Below are 25131 nucleotides of genomic sequence, written 5' to 3'. Positions count from 1 at the left end.
GCGGTTCCGACTTAGAGCTGTCAACCTTTTTGCTTGTAACTATTTTAAATAACCATTCCGGTAAATTGGGAAGATATTTTTAAACTAACTGCAAAGTGGTGAAACTACGCTGCGGTAAATGGTTTCAAAATGGTATCATTGGGATAGAAGTTGTTAACCGGTGCCGCATGTCCTCCTCCTCCCGGATGAGTAACGTCAAAAGAGTCCGCCGGCTACGTGCTAATGAGAGGCTAGCTAAGCTTTGCTTAGCGTTAGCGTTAACTGCGCCCGTTGTCCGAGGCTAAAAATTTGGGCTGATTGACTGGTGGCGTTATGGCGGCTAGGTGTTAGCATTGCTGAACAATTCAGTGTTTACAGCGGTCAGCACTACTGTCGGCCAACGGCATAGGGCGATGTTAAGCAGCTAAGCGGCTAAAGGCGAGCGGCACTAGCGTTAGCAAAACAAGAGCGGTGCTTCTGGAGTCAGCTGACAGGCTGCTGTAGGCTGCCAACAGACCAGGGATGGATCAGCTCAAAGTAAAGGATCGCATCTTAGAAAACATCTCTATGTCTGTCAAGAAGGTAAGCGCTCATCGATGGGTCGGCACATTTAAACATAATAGCAGAACTAACGTGTTTTCATGTGTTGTAACTACTGTTAGATTATTTCTGTACCGCCACAAAGGGCAACTTTCAAGTCGAGGGACAACACGGCTCAGTATAAAGAAAGGGCCCTGCCTGAACGTACAACCGAAAACCTACTGTTTGCCAAGTCGGATGTGTATTTTGCAGCTCTGGTTTCCCTGCGGTCACGTTCTGCTTTCCGTTTTAGATGGTGATCAGTAGTAGCACCTAGACCCCTGTGTCTGTGTTGTAAACACACCTGTAACCATCACTTACACGTTTGTGCCACATGGGTAACTAATATATCTCAGCTCCTGCTTTCCATTTAAGTTTTATTTTTATTTTGATTTTAGATCGGTATGTTTGCTGTTGTCAAACTACTTCTCATAACCTGACAGACAGCATTGCATCTCACTCCTCTGCTGGTGTGTCATGATTTTCCAAACCTCTCTAAATGTTGAGATTTTCTTTTTCGCAGGTATAATAAGGGTTTTCTATACACTGCAGTGTAGTTTAGTAGTCTAGTGAATTTTTACAGCAGAGCACATTGGATTTGAAAGGAGCTCTCCATTTGCTGATAGTCAAATTACAAAATAATGCAATAAATTCATCATCAATTTGCCAAGATGATTTCTATATCTCTCAAAGCTCTTAAATAACTTCCTTTGAGAGGAAGGCTGTGGCTGAGGATAAGGTCCATATAGAGATAACCGCAACACCATGCAGTCTGCACAAACAGACAAAATTCCACTTCCACTTACATTTTAAATCTTATTCTTGGGTATCGGGTTGAAAAAAGTAACATTCCTTTGCAGATCCACAACTGTAAGCTGCTAAATCAAGAGTTCAGCCACATTGTTTGGAAAGTGAATTATTTAATGAATGTTATTTTACATTTGTTTCCTCTCATCTAGAAGTTATGGTAACTGTCCTTCTTTTTTCTTTCTTTCTTCTTCAAGTTTTTTCTATGTATTCAGATAGCATCTTCAGTCTGATGTCTTTACTTCATAGTGACAGAGAAATTATGCCTTTGCAGTTGCAGAGTTACTTTGCAGCCTGTGAAGATGAGACTCCGGCTATTAGGAATCATGACCGCGTTTTACAACGCCTTTGTGAACACCTTGACCATGCTTTGCTTTACGGGTAAGAGGCTTAGTGAATGGTCCACAGTGAAAATAGAATAGCTCAGATGTGAATCTGGTTTGTTTTATAAATCCTACACACTTCTTCAGCAGTTTAATAGTGTTTAACCTTAAATTGACTAATCAGATAATAATTATGTGATATTTTCTCGATTATTACTATTCAAATGCAATAAGGTAGTTCTAGTGTTATCACATGCTTGTGGTTCTATCAACTGTTTCATACATTGTAGGCTGCAGGACATTTCTTCCGGCTATTGGGTCCTAGTCCTTCACTTCACCAGGAGAGAGGCTGTGCGCCAGATAGATGAGCTTCAGCATATAGCAACCAACCTTGGTCGAAGTGAGACATGATTCGTACAAATTAAATCTATTTCCCCTTACAAATACAAAACCTGAGTAGCAAAGCATCTGTCACCGTTCAGTGGGATGTATGAACAAGAAACTCTTCTGGTGTTTGTAGGTCGTGCATGGTTATACCTGGCATTGAGCGAGAGCTCTTTAGAGAGCTACCTCCGCCTTTTCCAGGAGAACCAAGGTCTTCTGCAGAAATATTATTTCAAGTAAGTCATTGTGTTATACTAATCTTGCTTAGGTGCTCAAATAAAGCATTAAATATAAGAAAATGCTGCATTTTGTTTTTATCCTTTATTGGTCCTGTAGAAAATTTATCTTAAATATCACAGGGTTAACAGTTCTTTTCTTCTTCTAGGAATGCACTTGTTTGCAGCCATGACCACCTCACACTCTTCCTCACATTGGTGTCCGGCCTAGAGTTTATTCGCTTTGATCTGGAGCTGGTTAGCATATTGTTATCTTCCAATATCAACAGAAATTCAGCTCTGAAATGTTAGTATCATGTCTGTAATGTTGTTGTTGTTGTTGTGTCCTGCTGGTTTAGGATGTGCCCTACCTAGACGTGGCTCCCTACATGCCAGAATACTACAAACCTCAGAATCTCCTGGACTTTGAGGAAAGGCTCCCCAGTTCAGACAGTTTGTCCCTGCACTCCTTTACCTCCATCTACTCCACCAACCTGGAGTGGGATGACAGTGCTATAGCCCCCTCTAGTGAAGGTAGGCTGACCTCTTCTTCTCTAACCCCTATACTGTATTTTGCTTTTGCTGCAAAGTCACATCTCTGTCCCATATTCTCTGCTGAATTACCTTGTTAGCTTTAAGAGAGCCCTTTGTTGATGGTCTCTTGCGTCCATTCTGGCTGTATATAATATTTTATAATGTTAATTTCCTGGTGAACAACTATGCAGGGAATGTTCTATTGTTGGATGTAATCTGACCCTGTTGGAGTAGTACACGCTCATGCTTTAGTATTCATACAATGTTGTTATTGTACTGGCACGTTGAAGCAGATGTCAGACTTTGACTCACTTCCACCAAAATGCATTTTGTTAAAAGTTTGGTTTGTTGTGCAGCGGCTGGTGATTACAGAATGTTCCCCTTTGGGTGGTTGCACCACTCGGCCACTATATTCATTGTTGGCCCACACGAGTCAAGTTCCCCTCTTTTACTTCCCAGTCATTTTTTTTTTTGTCCCCATCAGTTCAGTTGTGTCATATACCAAAGTCATGTTTTTGTTGTGTGTCTTTATTTCAATCTCCTCTCTACTGTCTTCATTCCATTTCTCTAATATTGAATGTTATCCCTCCCTTTTTTAGATTATGATTTCGGTGACATCTTCCCCGTGTTGCAGTCATTGCCAAGTGCAGACTGGGAAGGTGGGACATTGGTCAAACAACCCCTCCCCCACCCCTTTGTCCCTTCTATGCCTCTTTCTTTGCATTTCTTATATCTGGCATGACCACTCTACTGTTATTATTTATATTTATTGCATGCAAGGTGCTTCAGTCAGCACTTAAACATGTTTATATGTAAATGTGTATTAATTGTTATGTTTACTGGAGTGGATGGTTAAATAGGGGACAGTAGTTTATTATGGTATGAACCACCCAATATGCTGCCCTTTTAAAATAAAAAAAAATAAAAATAATTTTTCTCTAATTGAATTGTAACTTAAAATATTTTGTCACACATAGTAGCTGCAGTGTGACAGGCTATGTGGTTTTAGATAACACATTTGGATGAGTTTAAATAAGGGATTAAGCAAAAAGACTTCATTATCCACTATATGTTGACTGGTAAGTTTAAGTTGCCAGGGATTGGAATTGTTCTGCATGTGCTACTTATTCTGGGTATGATCCTTACACTTACTCTGCTTTGTTATTTTCTACAGCGAGATAAATGCCTGACATAACCGGTACTCACCTTGTCCAGTGTGTCTTCAGTACTGTGTGTAATGTCTGGTGTGCTGTGTTTTGTCTTTCCTTATCGGGATGCCCTTACTTCCTGATACTGTACTGTATGTGGCACCAGTCTAGGTTTAACTCATTAAGCCGTTTTTCTAAATTGATTCAGAGCTTAAAACCTCTGGCATTTCACTGTGATCTAAATTATCAGGTCATATTTTCTGGCTGCATAACGTTAGAGAATTTAAGATAAACACCATGTTAACTGTGCAGTTTGAACACCACTGTAGTGTTATTTAACCTAGATCTGTGCCACTGTAAAGAAAGCTACTGCCTTGTGCCTACCTGATGTCTTACGCATTGTTTGGTGTCTCTCTGCCAGAGAAAACTGCAGCCCCTAACATTTATTGTGCAATGCTGATGAAGGAATACACAAAGTTTTGGTGAAACTGTCTCTCAGGTTTATCTTGACTATCAATGGTAATAAATGGACGAAGGCCTCTAGAACACAATGAATAGAAAGAACTCTCCTGTCCAGACAAAGCCCAAAACAAAGTGTATTGCCTCACTACACAAAAGGACATGTGGACAACTGCTGCTTTTGCATTAATATAATATCTTCTTGTGGATTATTATGGCAGAGGGGGACCTGACTGATCAAGCCAGCTGCCCGCGATCCAGTGGCTCTGATCCGCAAACAGTCATCAGTGAAGCAGTGGTCCTTACTGCTGGAACAGTCAAGGTGAAGGTAGCAACCCATCATTCGCCGCACAGCCCTACCTCCAGACATAACCCCTTCAATGAGGACTCGGACACCAACACCACCAACACTTCAGCCGATGTCACACCAGTTCACGTGGCCAACTACCACAATAGTACCACCAATGGAGACGACGCAGAGACCACCAGTAATGAGCTAGAGGTCATCAGGTACAGTAGTGTCAGTAGTTTTGTAAGGTCTCGGGTTAATTTACAATGACAAAAACAGAAAGCACAGCTAACCACTGCTCTTTCAGGGTGGCCAGAAGAAGAAAACCAGCCAAAAAACGACGTGGCAAAGGCTCCACAGATTCCAGCAGCAGCATTCAGAACTCACTCTCTTCTGATCACATGGACATAGAAAACAGCCTTTTTGCTTGTGAGGATCCAGATTCCTTAAATTGCACTGTAATTCAGGTGGATGGTGAAGAACTGTTGAGGAGAAGCAGGGTGGGATCAGAGGTTGCACAGGAAAGAGATGAAGATGGGGTCGAAAGCCTCTTACGGCTGCCAGAGATGACAGACACATCCATGGACAATGTAGGACAACCACTGCGTGAAGTTGTGGAGAAGCTCAACAACGCTTTAGATAGGGAGGACCCCTGGGAGCACCCGGAGGATAGGAAAAACAGCGACAGCTATAACCAGGCCCCTGAGCCTCCTGCACAGCAGCCCTTTCGAGAGGACTCGGGGGGCAAGCCACCTGACCCAGTCCAGAGAGACATCCCTTGCTCCTCTGTGGACACAGATGTCTTCCTACAGGGCTCTCCCTCGGCTACAGACTTGCACTGCTTTACCTCCAACAGTCCAGAATCTTCTCCCACGGGTAGTGGCTGCTATGACCCTACAGGGCTTAGCCAGTCGCAGGCTTTTACAGGTGGCCTTGAAGATGAGGGAAAAACAAAAACGGCAGCAGGACAGGAGCACGACGTGAAGACGGGGGAAGATGGACAAGGAGACCAAACAGAGAGGAGCACAGTTAATGAAGAAGCACAAGAAGGAGATGAGGAGAAGCTTAGTCCCTCAGAAAGTTCTCACCCTGCAGAGTTTAAGTATGAGATCCAAAGGAAGGACTTGTTGCTCTCACATTGTTTAATTTGTGCCTAATCTTTATTTCCTTTCATTTTTAAGGGTGGACAACAATCACTTGCTTCTTCTCATGATTCATGTATTCAGAGAGAACGAGGAGCAGCTCTTTAAGGTGACTGCAATCTTTGTTTAATAAGAGGTTGTAGATTCTTGCTCAGTGAAAGTGTTGCAATGTTTAGTTTGCCTGACACCCTGTTCTTACCTAAGACCTGCCCTGCACTGTAGAAGAACAACAAGCTGCTTTAGCACCAATTATAATGTAGCATTTGCCTCTGAAACTTCATAATTCACTTTTGACTAATGTAGTGGTGAAACCTACTTTATAGATTTGTGCTAAACCCTGCAGCTGTCTGCTGTATTTGTAGTAGCTAATTTGTTTTACCATCTAATCAGTCTCTTGTTCTCATGTTTCCAGATGTTGAGGATGAGTACAGGCCATATGGAGGGGGACTTGCAGCCTCTGTACCTACTACTGACTGACTGTTACATGTACCTGCTAAGAAAGGGTAAGTGGCTAAAAAGCACACTCATAAGCTTTGTCTGGTAATAACACACTATGGTTTGGGTCAAGGCAGGTTTTAAGACCTACACAATAATCCACAACGTTTGAACAAATAATGTGTGCGTTTTCTCCAGGGGCAGCAGAAAAACCGTACACCGTAGAAGACGCCGTGTCTTACAATGAGTTGGACTATCTTTCAGTAAGCGTCCTCTGCATGAACCTTGAAGACTCACATAACTTGACAGCTGGGTTTATGTGTCTCATATAGCAGCTTTAACTTTGTGTTCCTTTAGGTGGGCCTGGACCAGCAGACTGTGACAGTGGTTTGCACCAACAGACGGAGAAAATTCCTTCTAGACACGGCTGATGTGTCACTGACTTTGTGAGTGTATTCTTATATTTTATAGGAAGCATCAAATATGAATTTTGCCTGCCATTAACATGTCTCTGCACATATAGATTTAGCCATGAATTAAACTTTTTAAAGTATTTCTGTTGATTTTATAAAGCGATCCAGAGCACAATTCTCATCATATTGATCCTCTTTGTTACATTAGATGGTTCCTGTCTGTTCTCAAGTCAACCATGGTGAAGGGCTGTCGTGAGCCTCCGTACCCCTGTGTTCTGACTGACGCTACCATGGAAAAACTAGCTCTTACTAAGTTCGTTTCCCAGGAGTGTCACTGTGAGGTAAACATATGTCAGCTTACATGCATATACTGTAGTAGCTATATTCAATACTTTGAAAAGGTTAAGTTGTTCCTCCTGTGCCTGACCTTAAAACCAAAGATAAAAAAAGGTTTCTTTGTTATTTCAGGTGTATGAAGTGTCTATCAAGCTTTATTCACTGGTCCACTGGGAGGATCCTATGGACATGACTTTATCGCCCAAAGGGGCCCCACCAAACTCTGTAATGTCCTCCAGCACCAAGGAAGGGTGTCTACAGTATCGGGCTGGAACCACCTACCTGGGCAAAGAGCTGTGGAAAAGCTGCTACCTTGTTCTTAGGTAACAGACAATCCTGCACATAATTTGGCTTTCTATTCATATTAATATGTTCCAGTTAGAGTACAATGAATCTAAGTACTGTACATGTTACATTCACTTCTTGACACTGTTAGAAAATATCCTTTTTTAGTGTCAAAACATATTAGAGGGACATTCATTTTGACTTCTCATCTCGATATTGATATTGTCAGGTCAGCAGTTTCCCTCTCAGCCTGATCAGACACTATGTGTGCAGTATAATGTAGAATCCCAAATGAGACCTGTTTGTCAGTGCTTTGCATAATTTTGAAATCATCTTTATGTCCAGATGGAAATGATCTGAATTAGGGATCTTTATTTGTCTTAAGATTCTGTTATATATTTCAGAAAATAAAGTCACATATTGTTACATATATAAATTACTTTCTTTTTCTGTCTTACAGCAATGGAATACTGTACCTGTATTCAGAAAGAACAGACGTGACTCCTCTGATGTCAGTTACTATGGGGTGAGCTCCGGCTAAAAAGGAGCACGATGATGTCTAATAAAAATTGTATTGATCTCGTTTTGCTCTTTCTCCCAAAAGGTCACTACTATATAACAGTAAGGACAAAGAAACCAAGGCAAATGAAAGTGTTTTCACTAATGTGTTTCAGAGGAGAGGACTGTGGTGGTTGCCGTCGCTCAAACAGCACAGAGCGTCCCCATGCCTTCCAAGTCATCCTGACAGAGCGGCCTCCACTGGAGCTCAGCGCCAACAATGAACAAGAGATGGCCGACTGGATGCAGCTCCTCTGCCAGTCCGTCTCCAAAGGGGTGGGAGTCTTGGACAGTGTCTGCATCTTTCAGTTTTGTTGTCTGTTCCATAAATACACACAAGTTCAGAGTCTGTAAAAACATCTTCTAAATGATTTAATCTCTTATTTTCAGATTATCCCTCAGGGTGTGACCCCAACCCCATGTATCCCATGTTGCCTAGTGCTGACAGACAAGAAGCTGCTAACCTGCCATCAGGACTGTCAGACGAGCTTCTTCCGTTCACTGGGCAGTGTTGATATTCACGATGTGACCTCTGTCAGCCTGGAGGCCGACAAAGAGTACTGTGTTATTGTAAGCAATCATCTGATAAACCAACAAAATCTGTTGCATCATTTTTAACAACAGGAAATTATTATTATCTTTTCCACATAAGTTCTAATTTGTCTCCAAAGGCAAACATGACTTGACTTGTTGTTGTTGTCTCTTGCCCATCCTCCTCTGTTCTGTGTATAGGAGTTTTCAGCCGATCGGCCCCAGTTCCTCCCTTCGTGGGTTTTGTATTTCAGCTGCTGTGAAGAGAGAGATCGACTGCTGGCGGCTCTAGACGCTGCTTGGAGAGATTTTTTCCAGGTTTGTAGACAATTTAGATTGCTATTGTCTTTAAAAACTATGTGGTTGAGTGCTGGCAGTACCAACTACTGGCGTGGCTGCCCATCTAATTAAACCCCCTCCTCCTCCTCGCTGCACAGGTGGACCTTCCCCACAGAGACATGGTCGATCCAGCGGTGCAGAAGCGTTGTGGCGAGGCTCTCTCCCTGATGAAGAGTGCCTGGCAGAGGGCAGACAGTTTGGCCCGAGGCAGAGCCCAGCGTGAGCCCTGGTGTTGATGCACACACTCACACACACAGTTCACACTTACAGTACGGTACATGTGTCTACGGGTGCCCAGTGACACAGTGTGTGGGTTAAACAGTGACATACTGTAGCTCCGTGTGAGAATAGGCAACAAGAAATCAATGTGGATGCTTGTTGAAATGACTTTCATATCTAAATGAGGTTGCTGCCCCTGTGTTAAACCCACTATATCACGTTTATTACTATTTACAGTATGTTGCGCAGCATCAACACGCGGTCTGTTATGTTTATATGTTTGTGTCATATTTTTTAGTTTTTTGTCGTCTTTTTCAGCTTCCATTGAATTAGCCTCACATTCATGTTGCACATCAACTGGAGAGAGGTCTGATCTTACATGAAGTGCGCATTAATAATTAACACTTGCACTATTTCTACTTGCTTCACCGATTTAAATGTCCCATTAAAAATGTTCAGGAATTGTAACAGATTTGCCTTTTTCTCCACTCGAGAGATGGGTGGACACTTTTATGTAGATTTGCACAGTTCTTTTTTTCATTTTTTTTTTTATTTAATTGTCTCGGAATGGTACTAGTTCCGGTTTTTAATGGTAATGTTGTTACACTCTTTTATTTCCATTTCAGAAGAAGTGGGAACACCTCTTCTGAAATGGGAACACCTAATAAAATATTCAGCTGGCTGATGGCACAGTTTTCGGAGTGATTCAGTTCAGCTTTTACCAGATGTTACAGTTTTTACTGGTGACATATTAACAAGTAACAAACACTTTGTTTGTAGAATCCATTTTTTTTCTGGTGGTGTCATAATGTGCTGGATTCAGGAACCTCTGACTGCTTTACTACCTACCAAACACTAGTTAGAAAATAGCATTAAGCTTAAATAATCTTCCAATCTAAGCACCAGTTCTCAGACAAATGCTTTAAAATACTGAATTTCATCTGTTATCAAGCTTTTGAAAAAAATATTTAAAACCCTTATTTAATTAGTATTTCATACAAATTAAGGTCAGGAGATGATAATGCATGTGGTACGGTCTTTAACACTGGTTAGACTGACCCAGCAGCGGTGGCTGAGGCATCTCTTGCGACTTTGTTGCCTTTATATCTTTTTGACGTGACTTAATGAGACAAAATGGCCAATTTATTTAAACTCAGACCTAGTTTTGTAAATGCCTTACACTGTGCACAGTGATTGTGTTTAAGCAATCATCATCATCATCGTAGCTGCTTTTGGACAAGTCAAAAACATGCTGTGCTGGTATCAAACCTTAATCTTCTGACTGCAACATAATGCTGTTCCTAGTTCCAAGTTGTTTAATTTAGAATACTATGATACTGAAGAAGCCCTATACACGTTTGTCCAGTGTCTATATCAGTCTCAGTCACACTGTGTTACTCGTAAGTCAGCATTAATCAGTGCTTTAAGCTTTCAGAAGTGCCACTTAGTCTCACTCGTGTTCTGCTCTTAACAAAGAAATTTGATCTCAGGTCAAAAAGGGTATTTCACATGCAAAACCTTAAGTCACAGACATGTTTTGACGTTTTTGCTGCTATTGGATATATTTGAAATCTCTTGCCTGGGGTGAAAGGGTGTGTGCGGGAGGTCCTGCCACGTTCTATGCAGCATATTAAGGTATTATGAAGCTGTTTTCAGAATTTGTTAACTGCTACTGATGCCACTTGTCAAGGTTTTTACGTTTTTGTTATGAAGGATTGGTCGTCTGTATATTTCAAAATCCTCTCCCCCACTGGAATACGTAAAGGCTGGTAGAGCACAGAGGGAACTGTAAGAGTACAGAGGAAAGTCGGTTGGTTAGCAGTGTAATGAATGGGAGACACTGCTGGCTAGTGATGAATGACTTTTTCATGCATCGTGAAAAGGCACTGTTTAATTTTGTTCTTTAATGCATGCTGCATGCAATATTTGTATTATGTTCAGCTATTTTATGGCATTGTAAATACCGTAATAATTGCATATAACATAATTAAGATTCACACTCAAAGATGCATGTCCATAAAACTTTATACTGTTCATAATGCTAATGAATGTACAAATAAACTCTTGACTGGACAACAGACCCGAATAAAGTGGATGAAATTATGTAAATGAATGTAATTATGACCTATGCTCTTGATACTATTGTGTATATACAGTATACTATGATTTTTGCTGTACATTTATTCTGTTACTCACAGACATGCACACACACATAGTAATGTCTGAAAATGAATACTTTTATTCAACCAGCAAGTTGTTTTTGGACCGGAAATGACACAGGCTTCCTCCAAAAGACAAGATTTACAAAAGGCATCACTGGAAAAAAATAATATTAAGCAGGATTAACATTTCAACAAAAAAGTGGCACATTCAAAATTATTTATATTCTTCTCAATAACCAATAGAAATACTTTTAGAGATATTTATCTCTATATAGCCAATACAGATGCACAGTAGATGTATAGATAGATATCCGCCACCAGGGGGCGTTTCAATTAACATAACTACTTCTGTTACTGTGTATAAATGTACGAATTGTGTGCCTTTGATAAAGTTTATTTGCTATAAACGTATACCTTATCAATTTTGTAACAGAGCTGATGCTTTCCATGTGGGTTCATTATGTAATGGTTAGCACCATAATCTCATTGGAACCTCTTCTTTATGTGTATCTTTTTTATACATAAAAAATCCACTAAAGAAAAATGTAAAAGAGCAGAGCAATAAACATACATGTGACTGAACTACAAATAATGCTCTTAGTATGTTATTCATTAGCTCTGTCTGTAATGAACTCTAAGCAGCTTTCTTTCCATGCAAATTGGGCAGCTTAAAAAAAAAGATGTATATACAATAATACGCGTCAATTGAACATGTCTTTATTAGTATTATTGGAATGTTCCTCAAGTGTTCTGAGAATGTGCCCATTGTGATTAACGTGCAGGACTAGACTAGACCTCTGGACAAAAGCAGTCCCCACCTTCTACAGGTGTAGATGACTTCCCATGCGTGAGCCTGGCTGTATCCACACTGGAACACAAGGACTCCTGATGTGTTCTTAACGCTGGCTGAAGCTCGAAGCATAAGACTTGTAGAATAAATACAGATGCTGGAGCCTGTCAGTATGAATAAAGGATGGTACACATGTAGGTGAAGTTGTATTAAATTAGATAAATTGCATTAGATGAAAGGAATCTGGCAACAATAATACAGCAAAACAAAATTCAAAAGCTTGATTAATATTAATATAAAAGTTTACAAGCAAACAACAATAATAGTGTTGTAGTGTACATTCTTAGCAAAGCAATAGCAGAATTTAAATCTCTACTACCAGCAAATTGTAGATGATTTTTACACAATTTTAGTACAGTGATGTCTGCTGAAGCATTTCCCTATGGTGTTACATTGCCCTGTGCTTTATTTAAGCTTCATTAAAAATTAGGGTTATGTCATAAAACACAAGCACATGTTTACACACCCTAAGTACTTTGTTCACTCACAGTACAGTACTGTTCACTGTTTCCTTATCCTTATATGAGTGTTTACTGCTTACGTCTACGAGAGTGAAATCATTACTTGACTATGATGTCCCGGCCTTCAGCACTTACAGCTCGCAGTCTGAATTGGAAGAGGCGTGATCGATAATGTGCCAGACATAATACAGTTCCAAGAAGTGCACTGGGTTGAATTACGTCCCACACAGACTGGACCTGCTATATTTTCTGCTGAGCGCGAGCTGTGTTTATGAAGCATGAACGTCAGGAGCCCTTATCACATAGATAATTCTCTATTTCACTGAGAGCACTTGATTTGCCTTAAACTAATGACTTAAAACAGACTTATAAAATAAATCTGTATAAGGAGCCAGTATAAACTTTATAACCCAGAGACTTTATAAGTCAACAAAATGCACAAACACAAAAAAAGGTGGGAGTTTTGGGATTCTCAACGTTCTTCACCAACGGAAAAACAAACATTAAATGAAATACAGAAGCCGGTTTGATTCCAGAAAAAGAAAGCATGTAGACAAAGGCCAGTACCACAGTACAGTCTGGTTACAGGATGAAACTTTTATACAGTATAAATATTTCTTATCATCAGTCCACGTGAGTCCAGATGCACTGCCCCAGAACGCTCAGCTGCACCCTCTGCTCTGTCACCACCGCCCCCATCGCTGCGCGGTCAGATGTCGGTGGCCTCCATGTTGTTGTCCACCTCTCCGTTGCTGCGCACGTTGCCGTTGTTCTGCTCCCCGTTCTCTTTGCAGTGCTTAGTCGGGAAGAAGCAGTTTTCACTGTGTCCGGGAGGCGCAGCAGGCGAAGCAGGATGCTCCAAGCTGATGGTGGCGCGGCTGCTTTCGGTGATGGAGGAGTTGTTGTGATAGTTGAAGTGGTTGTTGGAGACGGGGGTTTGTCCCAAGCCAGTTTTACCCCACGCAGATTCCCACTGAGCCCACTTCCTCTTCAGGGCTGTTTGGGCCTGGACAGCAACAGTCGAGTGGATTTAAATGACACAATGTGATTATAGGCTAGCTTTAATTTGATTTAGTTTAGTTTAGTCTAGGTAGCAATAGTTTAACGCTGACATTATGGATTCTAGCTTTTAGTTCAACATAGTTTAGAGTAGGAGAGCTCCTTTATACCTCAGCATTGCAGAAACAGAATATAATAGCCACCAGGAGGCCCTGCAGAGCAACAGAAGAAATTAAGTCATTAAATGTAAATGCAGTGAGTGTTATAGTATGGGTCTCCTTGGGAGTTTCCAGCTTCTGAATGCTACGGTAGCTGCAGTTTTGCTGTTCAGGTTACCTGAAAATGGGAGAAGATGTTCATAAAGAATTCGTAAATGCAACGGCTAATGCGCTCCTGGGGCATCCAGGGGAAGAGGATGTACTGGATTCCCAGCAGAGGGATGAGGATGAGGGTGGCTCTCACTGCTTTCATGTAGGCCAGGGACTCGGCGCAGTGGGTCTCCCTCAGCTTGGTGACCAGGACTCGGACGATGTTGAGGAGAAAGAAGAGGTTCACCTGGGCAGATACATTTAAAAGGTTGCACTCCTGGGCCTGACAGTTCAACAACAGAAGGTTTAGTGTATTACATGGGATGCATGTATTACGCTATCAATAAGTACTCACAAGCAGTGCAGCTTGAATGGGCCCATGGATGATGTAAAGCAAATGGGTGTTTGAACTGACCCAGCACCTGCAGAAACAAAAAGAAAAGCAAGTGAAGGGGAGAAACCTCAGCTACCGTAGGTTACAGGAAACCAGTCCCAGTACAATAGACAGTAATGGGCAGCAGCATCTTACATGTCATTGTAGAAGAGCCCTCGAGCCACAGCGTAAATGACAGCAGGGACTATGGGAAACCCTACGAGTACAAAACAGAAAGACAAACTGACCGACATCTTAAATATCTTTAAGTTGATGCATATTCTGTTGGGCGACTCACCCCATCCGAGGACGTAGTACCAGAAGAGCTGCTGTTCCCCAACAAAGACGGCCACTATGATGAGTGTGTGGAGGTATATGCCTTCGCATAGCATCCAGAAATAATTGGAGGCAGACGTATACTGATTCAGCACAACCAGGAATTTACAGCTCACCTGCCAAAGCAGTGTGTCATGACTCAAACCCATGAAAACCAGGGAGAACCACCCACAGTTTGGTTAATACACAAAGCTGTGGACTACAGTGTATGACTGTATAAGCAAATAGGACATTTCTAAGACAAGGAATCATGCAATGCTCACAGGGTTGCTGGTGTTCACGGCGCCGGTGCGATCCACTGTAAGCGAGAGCCACATTATAGTGACAATGGAGTTCAGTATGAAGGAGAGGAACATGTTCTTGTGCAGAGAGATTCGCTGGCAGCTAAGACTCCTAAAAGACCGGAACACAGGCAGCGCTAAGTGAAAATGAACATCGGAGCTTATTCTCTGATGCCAGAAAGAAAAATACACATACATACATTTATGATATGTGTTTAAAAAAAGTCTTCCTTACTTAAAGTAGGAGAAGATGATCAGACAGATGATCAGGGAAACAATAGAAAGGCCATTACCCACCATGGCCAGGTAGTAGAGACTGATGGCAAACTGTGGGACAACATCCAAAGTTACAAAAAATCGGGTTCCAGTCAGACTGGACTGTTGGTTCTGCACGATGTGCTCAGCTTGTTAGCCGTAGTTCACGGTTTCCAGTGAGCCGCGGGTCATGTTATCGCGCTCAGCTGTCCGAGCAAGTGCAACCTCTCACTATCGTGTGTCAACATCTGTTCTAAACCCCTCTGGTGCCATTTCCTGAAGTCAGCTCAGATTCCATTTTTTAAAGCCCACAAAAAAAAGCGGAAGCATTTTGCATTTTTTATATTTACACTATTATTTACACTTAATGTCAATCAAGCAGTGTTGTAAAATTAGTGACGTGTCCAGTAATATTAATGATTTTTCATTTATCATTTATGCATCACACAACTTCTAAAAGGACTAAGATTCATGTTTTGCTGACAGTAAAAGACTGAAATCAATCATCCACAAAACATAATTATCCACTTGAAATAATCTCACACCCAATACTTTCACTACACTGTTCTACCTTGAATTTTCCATTAGTGTGGATTGAACACTGGGTGTAGTTAGACCAGATCCGCTTGCTTTCTGGATGGTGGAACCACTGGCCGTCGGGGTTACACACCTTGGTAACCTTCTCTGTTGAAGACGGAACGTTACACAAATGCTACAGCTGATGCATGATGAACGATGAATAAAACATAGTAAAGTACATGTCAGTGCATATGGAGTTTTATCTGCACGTGCACACATGTCAAGGCCTCACCACTGGGGTCAAAGTCCATATAGTATGACGGGCACATCTGCACGTTAGTCCCTGGAGCCGAGTCCCCCCAGCACAGCCAGCCGTCCCACGTACGGTTACAGTAGGTCCCTACAGAGGGCAGTGACACGTGAGAACCCCACATACAGCGTCTGTGGGCGGCAATGAAACACGGCGGGAATTTATCAGCCCGTTTTATTACTGCGTTTGTCTGCGGTTCACATTTCATCGCAGCATCGCCGGGTTCGGGGACCCCTCCATTTTTACACCAGGCAGCCGGAACGAGTCATGTTACATGCATGTATGCGTTCAAACTGTGTCACGATGCTTAAATAAACGGTGTCTGAACGCAGCTAGTGTCGACAATGGACGGAAAGCAGGAAGCCGGGTTGCACAGTGGCAGAAAATGGGAGTAAGCAGGCAAAAGGCACGTTTCCTTTCTTTCAGACTCACTTCCTCTCTCTCTCTCTCTCTCTCTCTCTCTCTCTCTCTCTCTCACCTTCTAGATGTTGTGGTTCGTGGATGATTTTGAGGTAACACTCGAACTGAGCAGCGAGGATCTGCGGTCTGGAAGCTCCCCAGATTGTGGATATGTCGTTGAAATTCTCCTGAAGCTCATCCTTGACCCCTGCAGAGGGCTCGTCCTCAGGCTGAGACACCTGTGTCAAGGAGTCATTGACAAACATCTGTGAGGCCTTTTAAATGTGTGAGAACCCCTCCTCCATTTGAGACCATTGGTGTTCTCTTAAGTACTGACGTTTGTTCCCAGCACCAGCGCAACCACCAGTGAGAATATCAGAGTCCTCCACATGTTTCTAAAAGGCAAAAGAGGAACAAGGATTATGTTTAATATACATGTGAAAATGAGTTTGCAACCTTTTCAGAAACTGCAGACCTTTAAACACCGGGGGCATTCACGTATAATAAAAAGCACAGGGTTGTAGAAACACGCATGAAACGGTCACATTTTGATTGTGAGTGCGTGGTTTTCTGAACATGCTCATGGATGTTTGTTTGCAGCGTGTGTTTTCTCATCTATTGGCACAGGAAGTTCATTCTGCAGCAGCCACCGGCCTCCGCTGTCCGCTCAGGGTCACAGAAGCAGATCTGTGTTTATTATTGCTTAAAGAGCAGCAAGTTCCCTTTCGTGTTTTGATCCAATGAACCAAACGAGGGTCAAAGAACTGTTCCGCATATGAGAAAAACAGAGAGAGAGAGAGAGAGAGAGAGAGAGAGAGAGAGAGAGAGAAACTAAGATGAATCTGCTCCTTGTTCAGTTTTTTGCTTTTCAAATAACAATGTTATTCGTCATTAAATGGAGAGAAAACTGGGAAATTAGAGGTCAGAGGTCTCCAAGTTTGCCAACAAGAGCTTCAGAGAAAAAAAAAGAACAAACGCTTTTATTTGCACTTCTACAGAGTAGGTGATGCCGGGATGCTGTTAGGGGGCTGGATGAGTCTTATTTATTTGTAGATTAAATAACATTTTTGAAATGGAAGTTCCTCCAGTGAGATGAAGGGGCGGTAGATCATCTGGGAGTGCTTTAACATCAGTGCAGTGGTAAAATTCCAAACCATTATAGTGATTTGAGGTTGTGTATGGAAATAACAACGACACACAGAGACAGAAAACAGGCATTCATCTGGAATTAGACTTCAATTCAGAGAGAACAACAGATGCCCTTCCTTCTGTGTGCTGTAGGTGCCTGTGGTTGTGATCAGGACACCGTAGACTCAAGGACACATTTTATAATAACCTGGCACGCTCGCTGTGCGCCACTGATACCAACATTTAATCTACGTTTAAGCTGTGGCCAAACACTTTCATTGGTATTTGTTTTCTGGGAATTGCACAAGTGAAACACCCTGACTGTTTGAAGTATAGATACTGTAAAAATTCATTTTTATGATTCACCCGCATTTCTCTGAAGCTACTTGGACGCAGCCAATGACACACACATAATGCATTATTAGCTCCTGATTGCCACGTTTGCTGATACGCCTTCCAATAGCTCGATGCTTTTTCCTGTAAAGGAATCCTTGTTTCTCTCTGCAGTTTGATGTTTAGACATCTGAGGGCAGACAGTGGAAAACTGGATTTGCTTGGTTTACATGTCCGAAAGCAGCTGCAGAGACAAAACTAAGCAAGAAGCACATCATGTACAAGAACGTAAAACAAGACCACATAAGGAAATGAGAAAGAAAACCATCGGCTGGTTTCCTCTGAGCCTCCAGAAACACGATTTACTACCAAACCTCAAACATTCGTGCTGAGGTAATGATGACGATATCTGACTCTCTCTTTTCTACACACATCGTGCTTTCAAACCAGTGTAACTGAGCTAAAACGCATAGCAAGGAAGTGGAAAGCAGAAAAACAAGGACTCAAAATATTGGCTGGTTTAATTTGATTAAGGAGGGACAAAGACGCAGGCCAAACATCGACTGAGGAAATTAAACAGGCATTTCTTGAGGCAAATATTCTATGTATCAGCTTCAGAATCACAAGGCGAGACAATGCCAGTGGTTTTACAAGATTAGGCGCTAAACCTTAAAGCATTTCTCTTGTAGAGCGGCTCCGGGTGGTTTCTTTTTACTAGAACAATGTGTTCTTGCTGAATGTCAGAACATTTTGGACTGATATAAACAGGAATTTCATTTCTTAACAACTCATCCTGAGACACATTAGGATGCAGCCTCACATGCGGACCACACCTGCCAACAGGCAACACAGCAGGAGAATAATAACATACTCATTTAGAAAGCGCTTTGCCTGGCTGTGAGACCTCTACTCAAAACCACAATTTGTCTGTGGCAGCGTTCCACCCTTTTAGGTCTGTCATGCAGCTATTAATTGATGGATGGCTGACATTTCTAATTACAAGATGCACAGCTAAAAATGTGTAGGTGGGAAGAACATTAGCGTAAGTGGGGCAAAAGGCGAGAGACACTTAAGGCCACATTGAAATGTGGCCTCACGAGCTGCAGTATCTTGCAGTAGAATTCTTTCTATCTGATAGTTAAAATCTTGGTATCACTGTAAGGCTACATCATGTCATGTCATGTCATGTTGTTGATCCCAGATTGATGCTTCCCTCCCGGGGCCATGTGTCATCAGATCGAGGATGGGAAAAGCAAATATTGTTTTGCTGTAACAGATTTAGGTTTATTGGCCCTTGCACCCTGGGAAATGGGCTGCAGATGCTGCTGTGACGTAAAACAGGATTTAGTCCTGACCCCAGCACTCCTTATTACCAGAACCACGAGCAGCACAACTGTAAAAGAATGACTTCAATAGTAACGTCACGGGATTGTTTTAAATTTAAGGTTTTTATCGTGGAGAAGTGTTTGATATGATCTGCGGGGAAATGTTTAGTAGGCTGATTGTGACACAGTTGTTTTTCGGTACAGATTTCCAGAAACACAATATCAGAGGATCCAAAGGAAGCAAAATGTGAAGCCAGGTGAAATGCCTAAGAATGATAAGAGCTTAAGCTGCATTTACATGCACATGCGGTGCTTATTCTCCTTGTGACTATAATTACACATGTAATTACAATAGTACATTACTTTATTGCTCATAGTGATAGATTGTACTATTCTGTAAACAGAAAACTTTAAGAGAAAAAAAACTCTTCTAACTCAATATAGTCTTTAAGACACTAGAGCTTACTGCTTCACAGCGTACAGTGAGCTAATTTAGTGCACTGGATCCCAACCTAGAGGTCAGGGTCTTCTGTCGGCACAACACATTTAGCCTCAGTGTAGTGTTTTTTTGTCTGCTGTAAAAGATACAGTTTCGTTTTCTAAAGACTCAGACTCACTGAGCAGAGAGTTTATTGACGATCATCCTTCTGATTTAGAGAATTTCAGAAGGTAGCTTTATAGCAACAATTGGCTCATGTGTTGGGCAGAGTGCAGTGGTCCACAGCAGAGTGAGGTGACTGGGCACAGCCGTGGACTGACTTATTTTGGCACTGGCTAAAGTTACATACTGTGGCTTTGAGTTTCACTGAAGGACATACAATAGGAGCCACCGCTGGTTGTAATTTAGGCATCAGTTAGCTGTTAGTAAGTGAAGGAGCGTGGAGGAAGGATGAAGGTTTAGAAAGACAGTATTGTCTTCCTCTGTCTTTTTTCAAACACTTCCTTCCATCACTCTGCTCTAAACTTTTAAACAACCCATCAGGTTCAAAATAACCCATTGTTGCACATAAACAAAGGGACGTGGGAGAGACTTTCATAGGGTGAAGTAGGTCACAGCCAATATGAAAACAGAAAATATCAAATATCAGGCAGCAAGGAGATCAACTTTTTATGATCAACGTTTTATCTTCCAACGTGCAGCGACAAAACATTTGTCCATGTTCGAGCCTCTAACAATAGCCTTGACAGAAAACAGGTAATTGCTATAAGAAATTAGGTTATTGCTTTGAAATAGAGCACGTATGCGCATAAGAAACAGACAAAAGTCTGTTATGCAACAGGTTCAATTACAGGTCAAACGAGGTCCTGAAATGTGCAGGCGGAGACTGGATGCACAGCCCCCTCACAGAACAAATGTTTTGAATGCAGTAAACGAATGCCCCCGTTAGTCCTGACAGTGATCCAACACGTGGTCTACATCTGCATCAGATACAGTGTTGCATTTTGGCACCTCCGCCATTTTGGCGCTGTATATGTCATTGTACCCTCTGCCCCCGATGTTAAAATGAGCTGGAATGGGCCTTACGTTCTGTTCAGAGTGGGGTCTTTACACAGTTTGACCTGATAAATCAAGTACGAGAACCGGGATTTACAGAAACCGTTATTTTCCCATAGCTGGACCTTAAAATAGCTCTGACCAGCTTTGCATGTTGTGTCCCCTGCAGCACAGGCAGAAAAGAATGTGGAAAACTTGCAGTTGCTCCCTAGACACAATAGTTAAGTGACATCTAATCCTCCTTGTCTCCTAAAGGGAGATTTTTGAAAATGCACCTGGATGTTCATTTGTGTTGTTCTGTAAAAAATGATGGTGCGTGAACACACACTCCATTTGCATATCTTTGGAAAAACATCATATCGCTGCAAGACGATTTGGTGGACCAGCTACTCTAACGGTGCAAAGAAGCTGATTGGTTATAACTGTGTTTGATGCATCCGGCAAAGTCTTATCCATGTAGCCCACATGTATTAGGGGCACTCAATGGGATGTGGGATCAGATCGCTTTTACACAAGATAACAAAAGACATTGAGTTTACTTAACAACCTTCATGCTCACAACCACATTAATTCAAGTCAAATCCTGAGACATTCCTTGCGATACATTCTGAACAGTGAGTTAAACTGGACCTCCATGAGGTGACCTTAAATCAAGTCCCAAATAAGTTTCTACTCTGATCCGGTGTCATGGCTGGTAAATCACCAACGATGGAGCCTTTTTACACACACATTGTACACAGTCAGTTCCAACATTTTCGTAATAATAATAATAATTGAACTTTATTGATCTCACAATGGGGAATTTACTCTCATTTTAACCCACAGTGCAGCAAAGTGTCTTACTCAAGGACAAACTTGGTGCTCTGGTGGGGCATTAAACCTGCAACCTTCCACTCCCCAAGAAAACGCTCTACCAACTGAGCCACCAAGCAACAAAAACACAAGGTTGACGTGTCAGCTATCCATCACTGAGACTAAAATACACACGTTTTTTTTCATCTGCTTGAGGGGGGTTTGTTAGCTTGTTTGTTTTATGGGGGGGGGGGGGGGGGGGGGGGGGGGGGGGCTAGAGAGTTAGTTGGGGGTTGGGACTTGGGCAAAAGCCAAAAAACCTATAAATACACTGATAACTGTCTGGCAAGAGCAGCCTGTTCCAGTCAAAGACACAGTGGGACACTGGTGGGTTGGGGGGAATCTTTCCCACGAGCAAATGCAATTCCCGGAATTATGTTGAGCCCTTCGAAAGTCAAAATAAGAGTTGGCTTTACAACTTGGCTTCAAGTGGAGGGGTAAAAGATATTCCTGAAGACACTGCACACAAACTGAGCTATTTATAGTCAAAACACACAAAATAAACACAGAGCAAGGAGTAATATTACTGAGTGTTAGACAGATGCAAGTATACTGTACATACTGTACATATAACAGTGCATTAGTGTTTCTTTGTGGTGCAGGCACAGCAAGCGACATAAAAACAATTTATTTGAAAAGAGCAACTTCGGAAAGTATGTGCTGTTTACAGGTAAATGCTAATGTGTATGTAAAAAAATGAAAATCCCAGTGGAGAAATGCAAATTATAAAGAAAAAACCCAGGCACATTCAGTCAACTGGGAACAGGTTATACCTATACTTTGATGAATATTGTTAAACTCTCAAATGCAAAATGTAAATTGGGTCTATTTGTTCATTAGCTCATTTTTATTATCAAACAACACAAGTGTTGTGCCTTTAAATTAAGTTTATTAATGAGGATTAAGTTACTGCACTGGTTCACAAACACGTGCAAATTCTCTAAAATCACTTCTGCTTTAAAATAATCCCTAAAAAAGCAATTAGTGAAATTCTCAACAAACAATTACTTATGAGATATTAAGGCAGGAATCCCCCTTTGGTGGAACTGCTTAGTAAGAGAAATATGAAGCCTGTGACAAGGTTGCAGACTTCACCACCAAATTTATTTTTTACATGTTTTTTATTTCCTAAGGAATAATAATTTATGGTCCACTGTAAAAGCTAATAAGATAATAATAAGTGTTTACATTCACCTGTAACTTCAGTTGCCTTTAATTGCTGTGTGTCAGGTAAATATAGACTAACTTGATGACTAAATCCTGGCATTGCTGACCTTTATTAGCTGCACTAAATGATCATTACGGTATCATTAATTTCTATTTTCCTCCTATGGCTTCATTCACATGCTGCTAAGGACTAAACTGCAGAAGCAGAGAAGTGAGTCCAGGCTGTGACCTTCCCTTAACCTGCAGTTATCCTGACTGATATGGTTTACAACCTTATACATGACAGTATCACATTCATGTTCCTCTTAATTTTGGTGAAATAGGTTAGTGTTGTAATCCCATCAGTGATTAACTTAGGCTGCCTTATTATGCTTTACTGCAAAACACCTCCAGTGATATGTACTTTATTCTAAAGAAGGATAAAGTAATATTACATGCAGAGTTGTATGAACACGCTTCACATAGTCACACTTAACTGCCCCCCCCTAAGAAAAACTCCCCAATAATAAGTCATGCCTGGAGGGTTTTCAGAAGCAGAGAGAATGCTGGCTTACCTTTTCTGTGAAAGTGTCAAACTGATTTTTCCAACAAATATTCCCATGCTTGCATGATCGGGGCAGAGAAGCGTCTCATGTTGCCCTTCTGTCAACACTGACCAACCCCAACCACTCTACAGCAGTCAAGCTGGGTGCAGAAGCAAACACATAGTTTCCTGTTACCACTTTCAAAATAATACACCTGCTTTGATGTTGTTGTAATACAGTAAGTAATGGAATGAACAGTTTCAATCTATAGGCAGTACAAGCAACTCTTATTGCAGTGACTGTCTCTAGTTTGGACCAACAATATTGCCTTTTTTTTCCTACTAGATTTTCTGTATGCCAACTATGCAATTCAGCTTCTTGCCAGAACCTTCCATATAATGGCATAATTCTAATACAATAAATGCATAAAACTATTTTATTGGTTATAAGAGAAACAGCAAAGGGTTTATTGATAGATATGATTATTATTAAGTTGTCATGTCTCATAAAACATCTTTGGCCAATGAGCCCTGTGAAAATTGATGAGCTGTAAAAACTAAAGTACAACAATGCCATCTGCTGTTGCTGCATAACCCACTGTGTATAATATTTAGTTAAATCTGGAAAGGTTTATACATATTTAGAAATAATAATAATTTATTATAGGGAATGGGTAGGGTTTAATCTAACTTTAATCTCTAAATTAATCTAGCGACTGAGTCAAACATCAAAGTGTACATACTGTATACCACAAAGTGTACTTTTTCTGTTTTCTATTTTCTGAAATAACAAGGAAATAAAATTGCATAGCTGATTTAAAAAGTGAACAAATTAAAACATCATCAATATCAAATCGCTTATTGATTTGATTTGTGGTAGTTTCTTTTTCAGCAGCAACCAGCTGCTGAAACCAAGCAATCAGTAGGGATGTACCTTGGGCTGACACATTCATAACTAAATAACTGCTGTACTGTGGTTTACCTTTGAGATTTATACTAATACCAATGATAGTGTTAAGGTATGTGCACATACTCATACAAATATATACATATATTATATACATACAAATATGCATTGTTTTACATAATCTCATATTACCTAATAATAGCTCACTTGTAGAACACCAAACATCTATATCTGAAAATGGAATCAATCAGAGTAGAGTTTTAGTTATTGATTTGAAAAAGCAGACAATGTGTCTACGGTGGTGTTATCTAACATGCTGTTCAAGTACTGAGTAATGCTTAATTTGCTTTAGTTTTCCAGTTCATGAGGATGATTTTCTTTGTGACACAGAGGGCAGAGAGTAGTGTGTGTGATGAGTTTGTCTCTAGGTCAAGTTTACTTAGATCTCCTAGAAGACAAAGTGCAGGGGCCGCTGGGATTGGACAGCTTAACCGTTGACAGGTGTTCACATACTCTTTGTCAAAATTGCTGCACAGGTGACCATGACCAGAATGCATGTAGGAATCTATCTGCTGTGTTCTCTGTACAATGAGGGCAAATGTCTGAGTTTGTGAGAGTCATTTGGAAGATCCTTTGTCCTGTATAATGTGTTCTATGAAAAATTTTTATATTGTATTAGTTGTAAATTTGTATTTTTTGTCATTCTGAATAAATTAGAACATATATTATTTAAGAACGTGTGATTAGTGGTGATGCCCAGGTCAGCTTCCCATTTAGAGATCGGAAGGCTCACTGTCTGATCTACATTGGAAATTAAAATATATATTTTTGATACTGTCCTTTTTTCCTGATATATTAATAAATCGTTCTATTGCTGGCGGTGGTTGCATCTGGATAAGAGTATTCTTAGTTTTTGCATTAAGTATTGACTTTAATTGTTGATATACTAAGAAATTGGCACTAGTGATTTCCTAGTGGGACATGAATCCTTCAAAAGAGGTAAACTTGTCTCTTGTGAAAACATCTTTCAGATGTGTTATGCCTTTGATATGCATTTTTGTTTTGTATGATGTCTAGATTGTTGCACAGAGGTGTGTTTTGGCAAAGAGTAAGCAAAGATCCAGTAATTTTAAGAAAATCCCACCAGGCTGTCAGAGATGCTCTTATGCTAAT

The 25131-nt window shown here is 41.0% G+C and overlaps 2 protein-coding genes across 4 annotated transcripts; one reads left to right on the top strand and one right to left on the bottom strand.

The window, feature by feature from the left end:
• The first annotated feature begins 3 nt into the window (after nucleotides 1-3).
• plekhm2 (pleckstrin homology domain containing, family M (with RUN domain) member 2) lies at nucleotides 4-11055 on the top strand. 2 transcript variants are annotated; one of them, XM_029156288.3, is made up of 20 exons: nucleotides 4-561; nucleotides 1640-1746; nucleotides 1979-2088; nucleotides 2209-2308; nucleotides 2458-2545; nucleotides 2647-2821; nucleotides 3421-3480; nucleotides 4650-4938; nucleotides 5025-5819; nucleotides 5899-5968; nucleotides 6272-6362; nucleotides 6493-6557; nucleotides 6652-6740; nucleotides 6916-7048; nucleotides 7176-7366; nucleotides 7789-7854; nucleotides 8003-8162; nucleotides 8277-8456; nucleotides 8619-8735; nucleotides 8855-11055. In XM_029156288.3, the coding sequence occupies exons 1-20, from the start codon at nucleotides 502-504 to the stop codon at nucleotides 8990-8992; spliced, it is 3084 nt and encodes a 1027-aa protein (XP_029012121.1). In that variant the 5' UTR covers nucleotides 4-501; the 3' UTR covers nucleotides 8993-11055. The 2 variants fall into 2 exon arrangements, with proteins under 2 accessions (XP_029012121.1, XP_029012123.1); XM_029156290.3 differs by lacking the exon at nucleotides 3421-3480.
• Nucleotides 11056-11191: 136 nt separating this feature from the next.
• Nucleotides 11192-23234, bottom strand: calcrl2 (calcitonin receptor-like 2). Of its 2 annotated transcripts, XM_029156291.3 has the most exons (13): nucleotides 23083-23234; nucleotides 16566-16623; nucleotides 16308-16467; nucleotides 15812-15919; nucleotides 15572-15684; nucleotides 14981-15072; nucleotides 14728-14857; nucleotides 14427-14580; nucleotides 14285-14345; nucleotides 14111-14177; nucleotides 13784-14002; nucleotides 13618-13659; nucleotides 11192-13454 (listed from the first exon to the last, which is right to left on the bottom strand). In XM_029156291.3, exons 1-13 carry the CDS (start codon nucleotides 23127-23129, stop codon nucleotides 13158-13160), a joined length of 1548 nt encoding a protein of 515 aa, XP_029012124.1. In that variant the 5' UTR covers nucleotides 23130-23234; the 3' UTR covers nucleotides 11192-13157. The 2 variants fall into 2 exon arrangements, with proteins under 2 accessions (XP_029012124.1, XP_055366107.1); XM_055510132.1 differs by lacking the exons at nucleotides 16566-16623; nucleotides 23083-23234 and having other exon boundaries at nucleotides 15812-15960; nucleotides 16308-16444.
• Nucleotides 23235-25131: the final 1897 nt, after the last annotated feature.

The sequence above is a fragment of the Betta splendens genome, chromosome 7, assembly GCF_900634795.4.
Source record: "Betta splendens chromosome 7, fBetSpl5.4, whole genome shotgun sequence".
Lineage (NCBI taxonomy): Eukaryota > Metazoa > Chordata > Actinopteri > Anabantiformes > Osphronemidae > Betta > Betta splendens.
This window is presented reverse-complemented; position numbering and strand designations above follow the sequence as displayed.

Coding starts and splice junctions, on each gene's coding strand:
- calcrl2 (XM_029156291.3), bottom strand. CDS start 23,129: ATGGGAATATTTGTTGGAAAAATCAGTTTGACACTTTCACAGAAAAG. Junction 16,624..23,082: donor TTGACACTTTCACAGAAAAG/GTAAGCCAGCAT, acceptor TTTGCCTTTTAG/AAACATGTGGAGGACTCTGA. Junction 14,581..14,727: donor CCGTGAACACCAGCAACCCT/GTGAGCATTGCA, acceptor CTGCTTTGGCAG/GTGAGCTGTAAATTCCTGGT.
- plekhm2 (XM_029156288.3), top strand. CDS start 502: ATGGATCAGCTCAAAGTAAAGGATCGCATCTTAGAAAACATCTCTATG. Junction 1,747..1,978: donor GACCATGCTTTGCTTTACGG/GTAAGAGGCTTA, acceptor CATACATTGTAG/GCTGCAGGACATTTCTTCCG. Junction 3,481..4,649: donor GCCAAGTGCAGACTGGGAAG/GTGGGACATTGG, acceptor TTATTATGGCAG/AGGGGGACCTGACTGATCAA.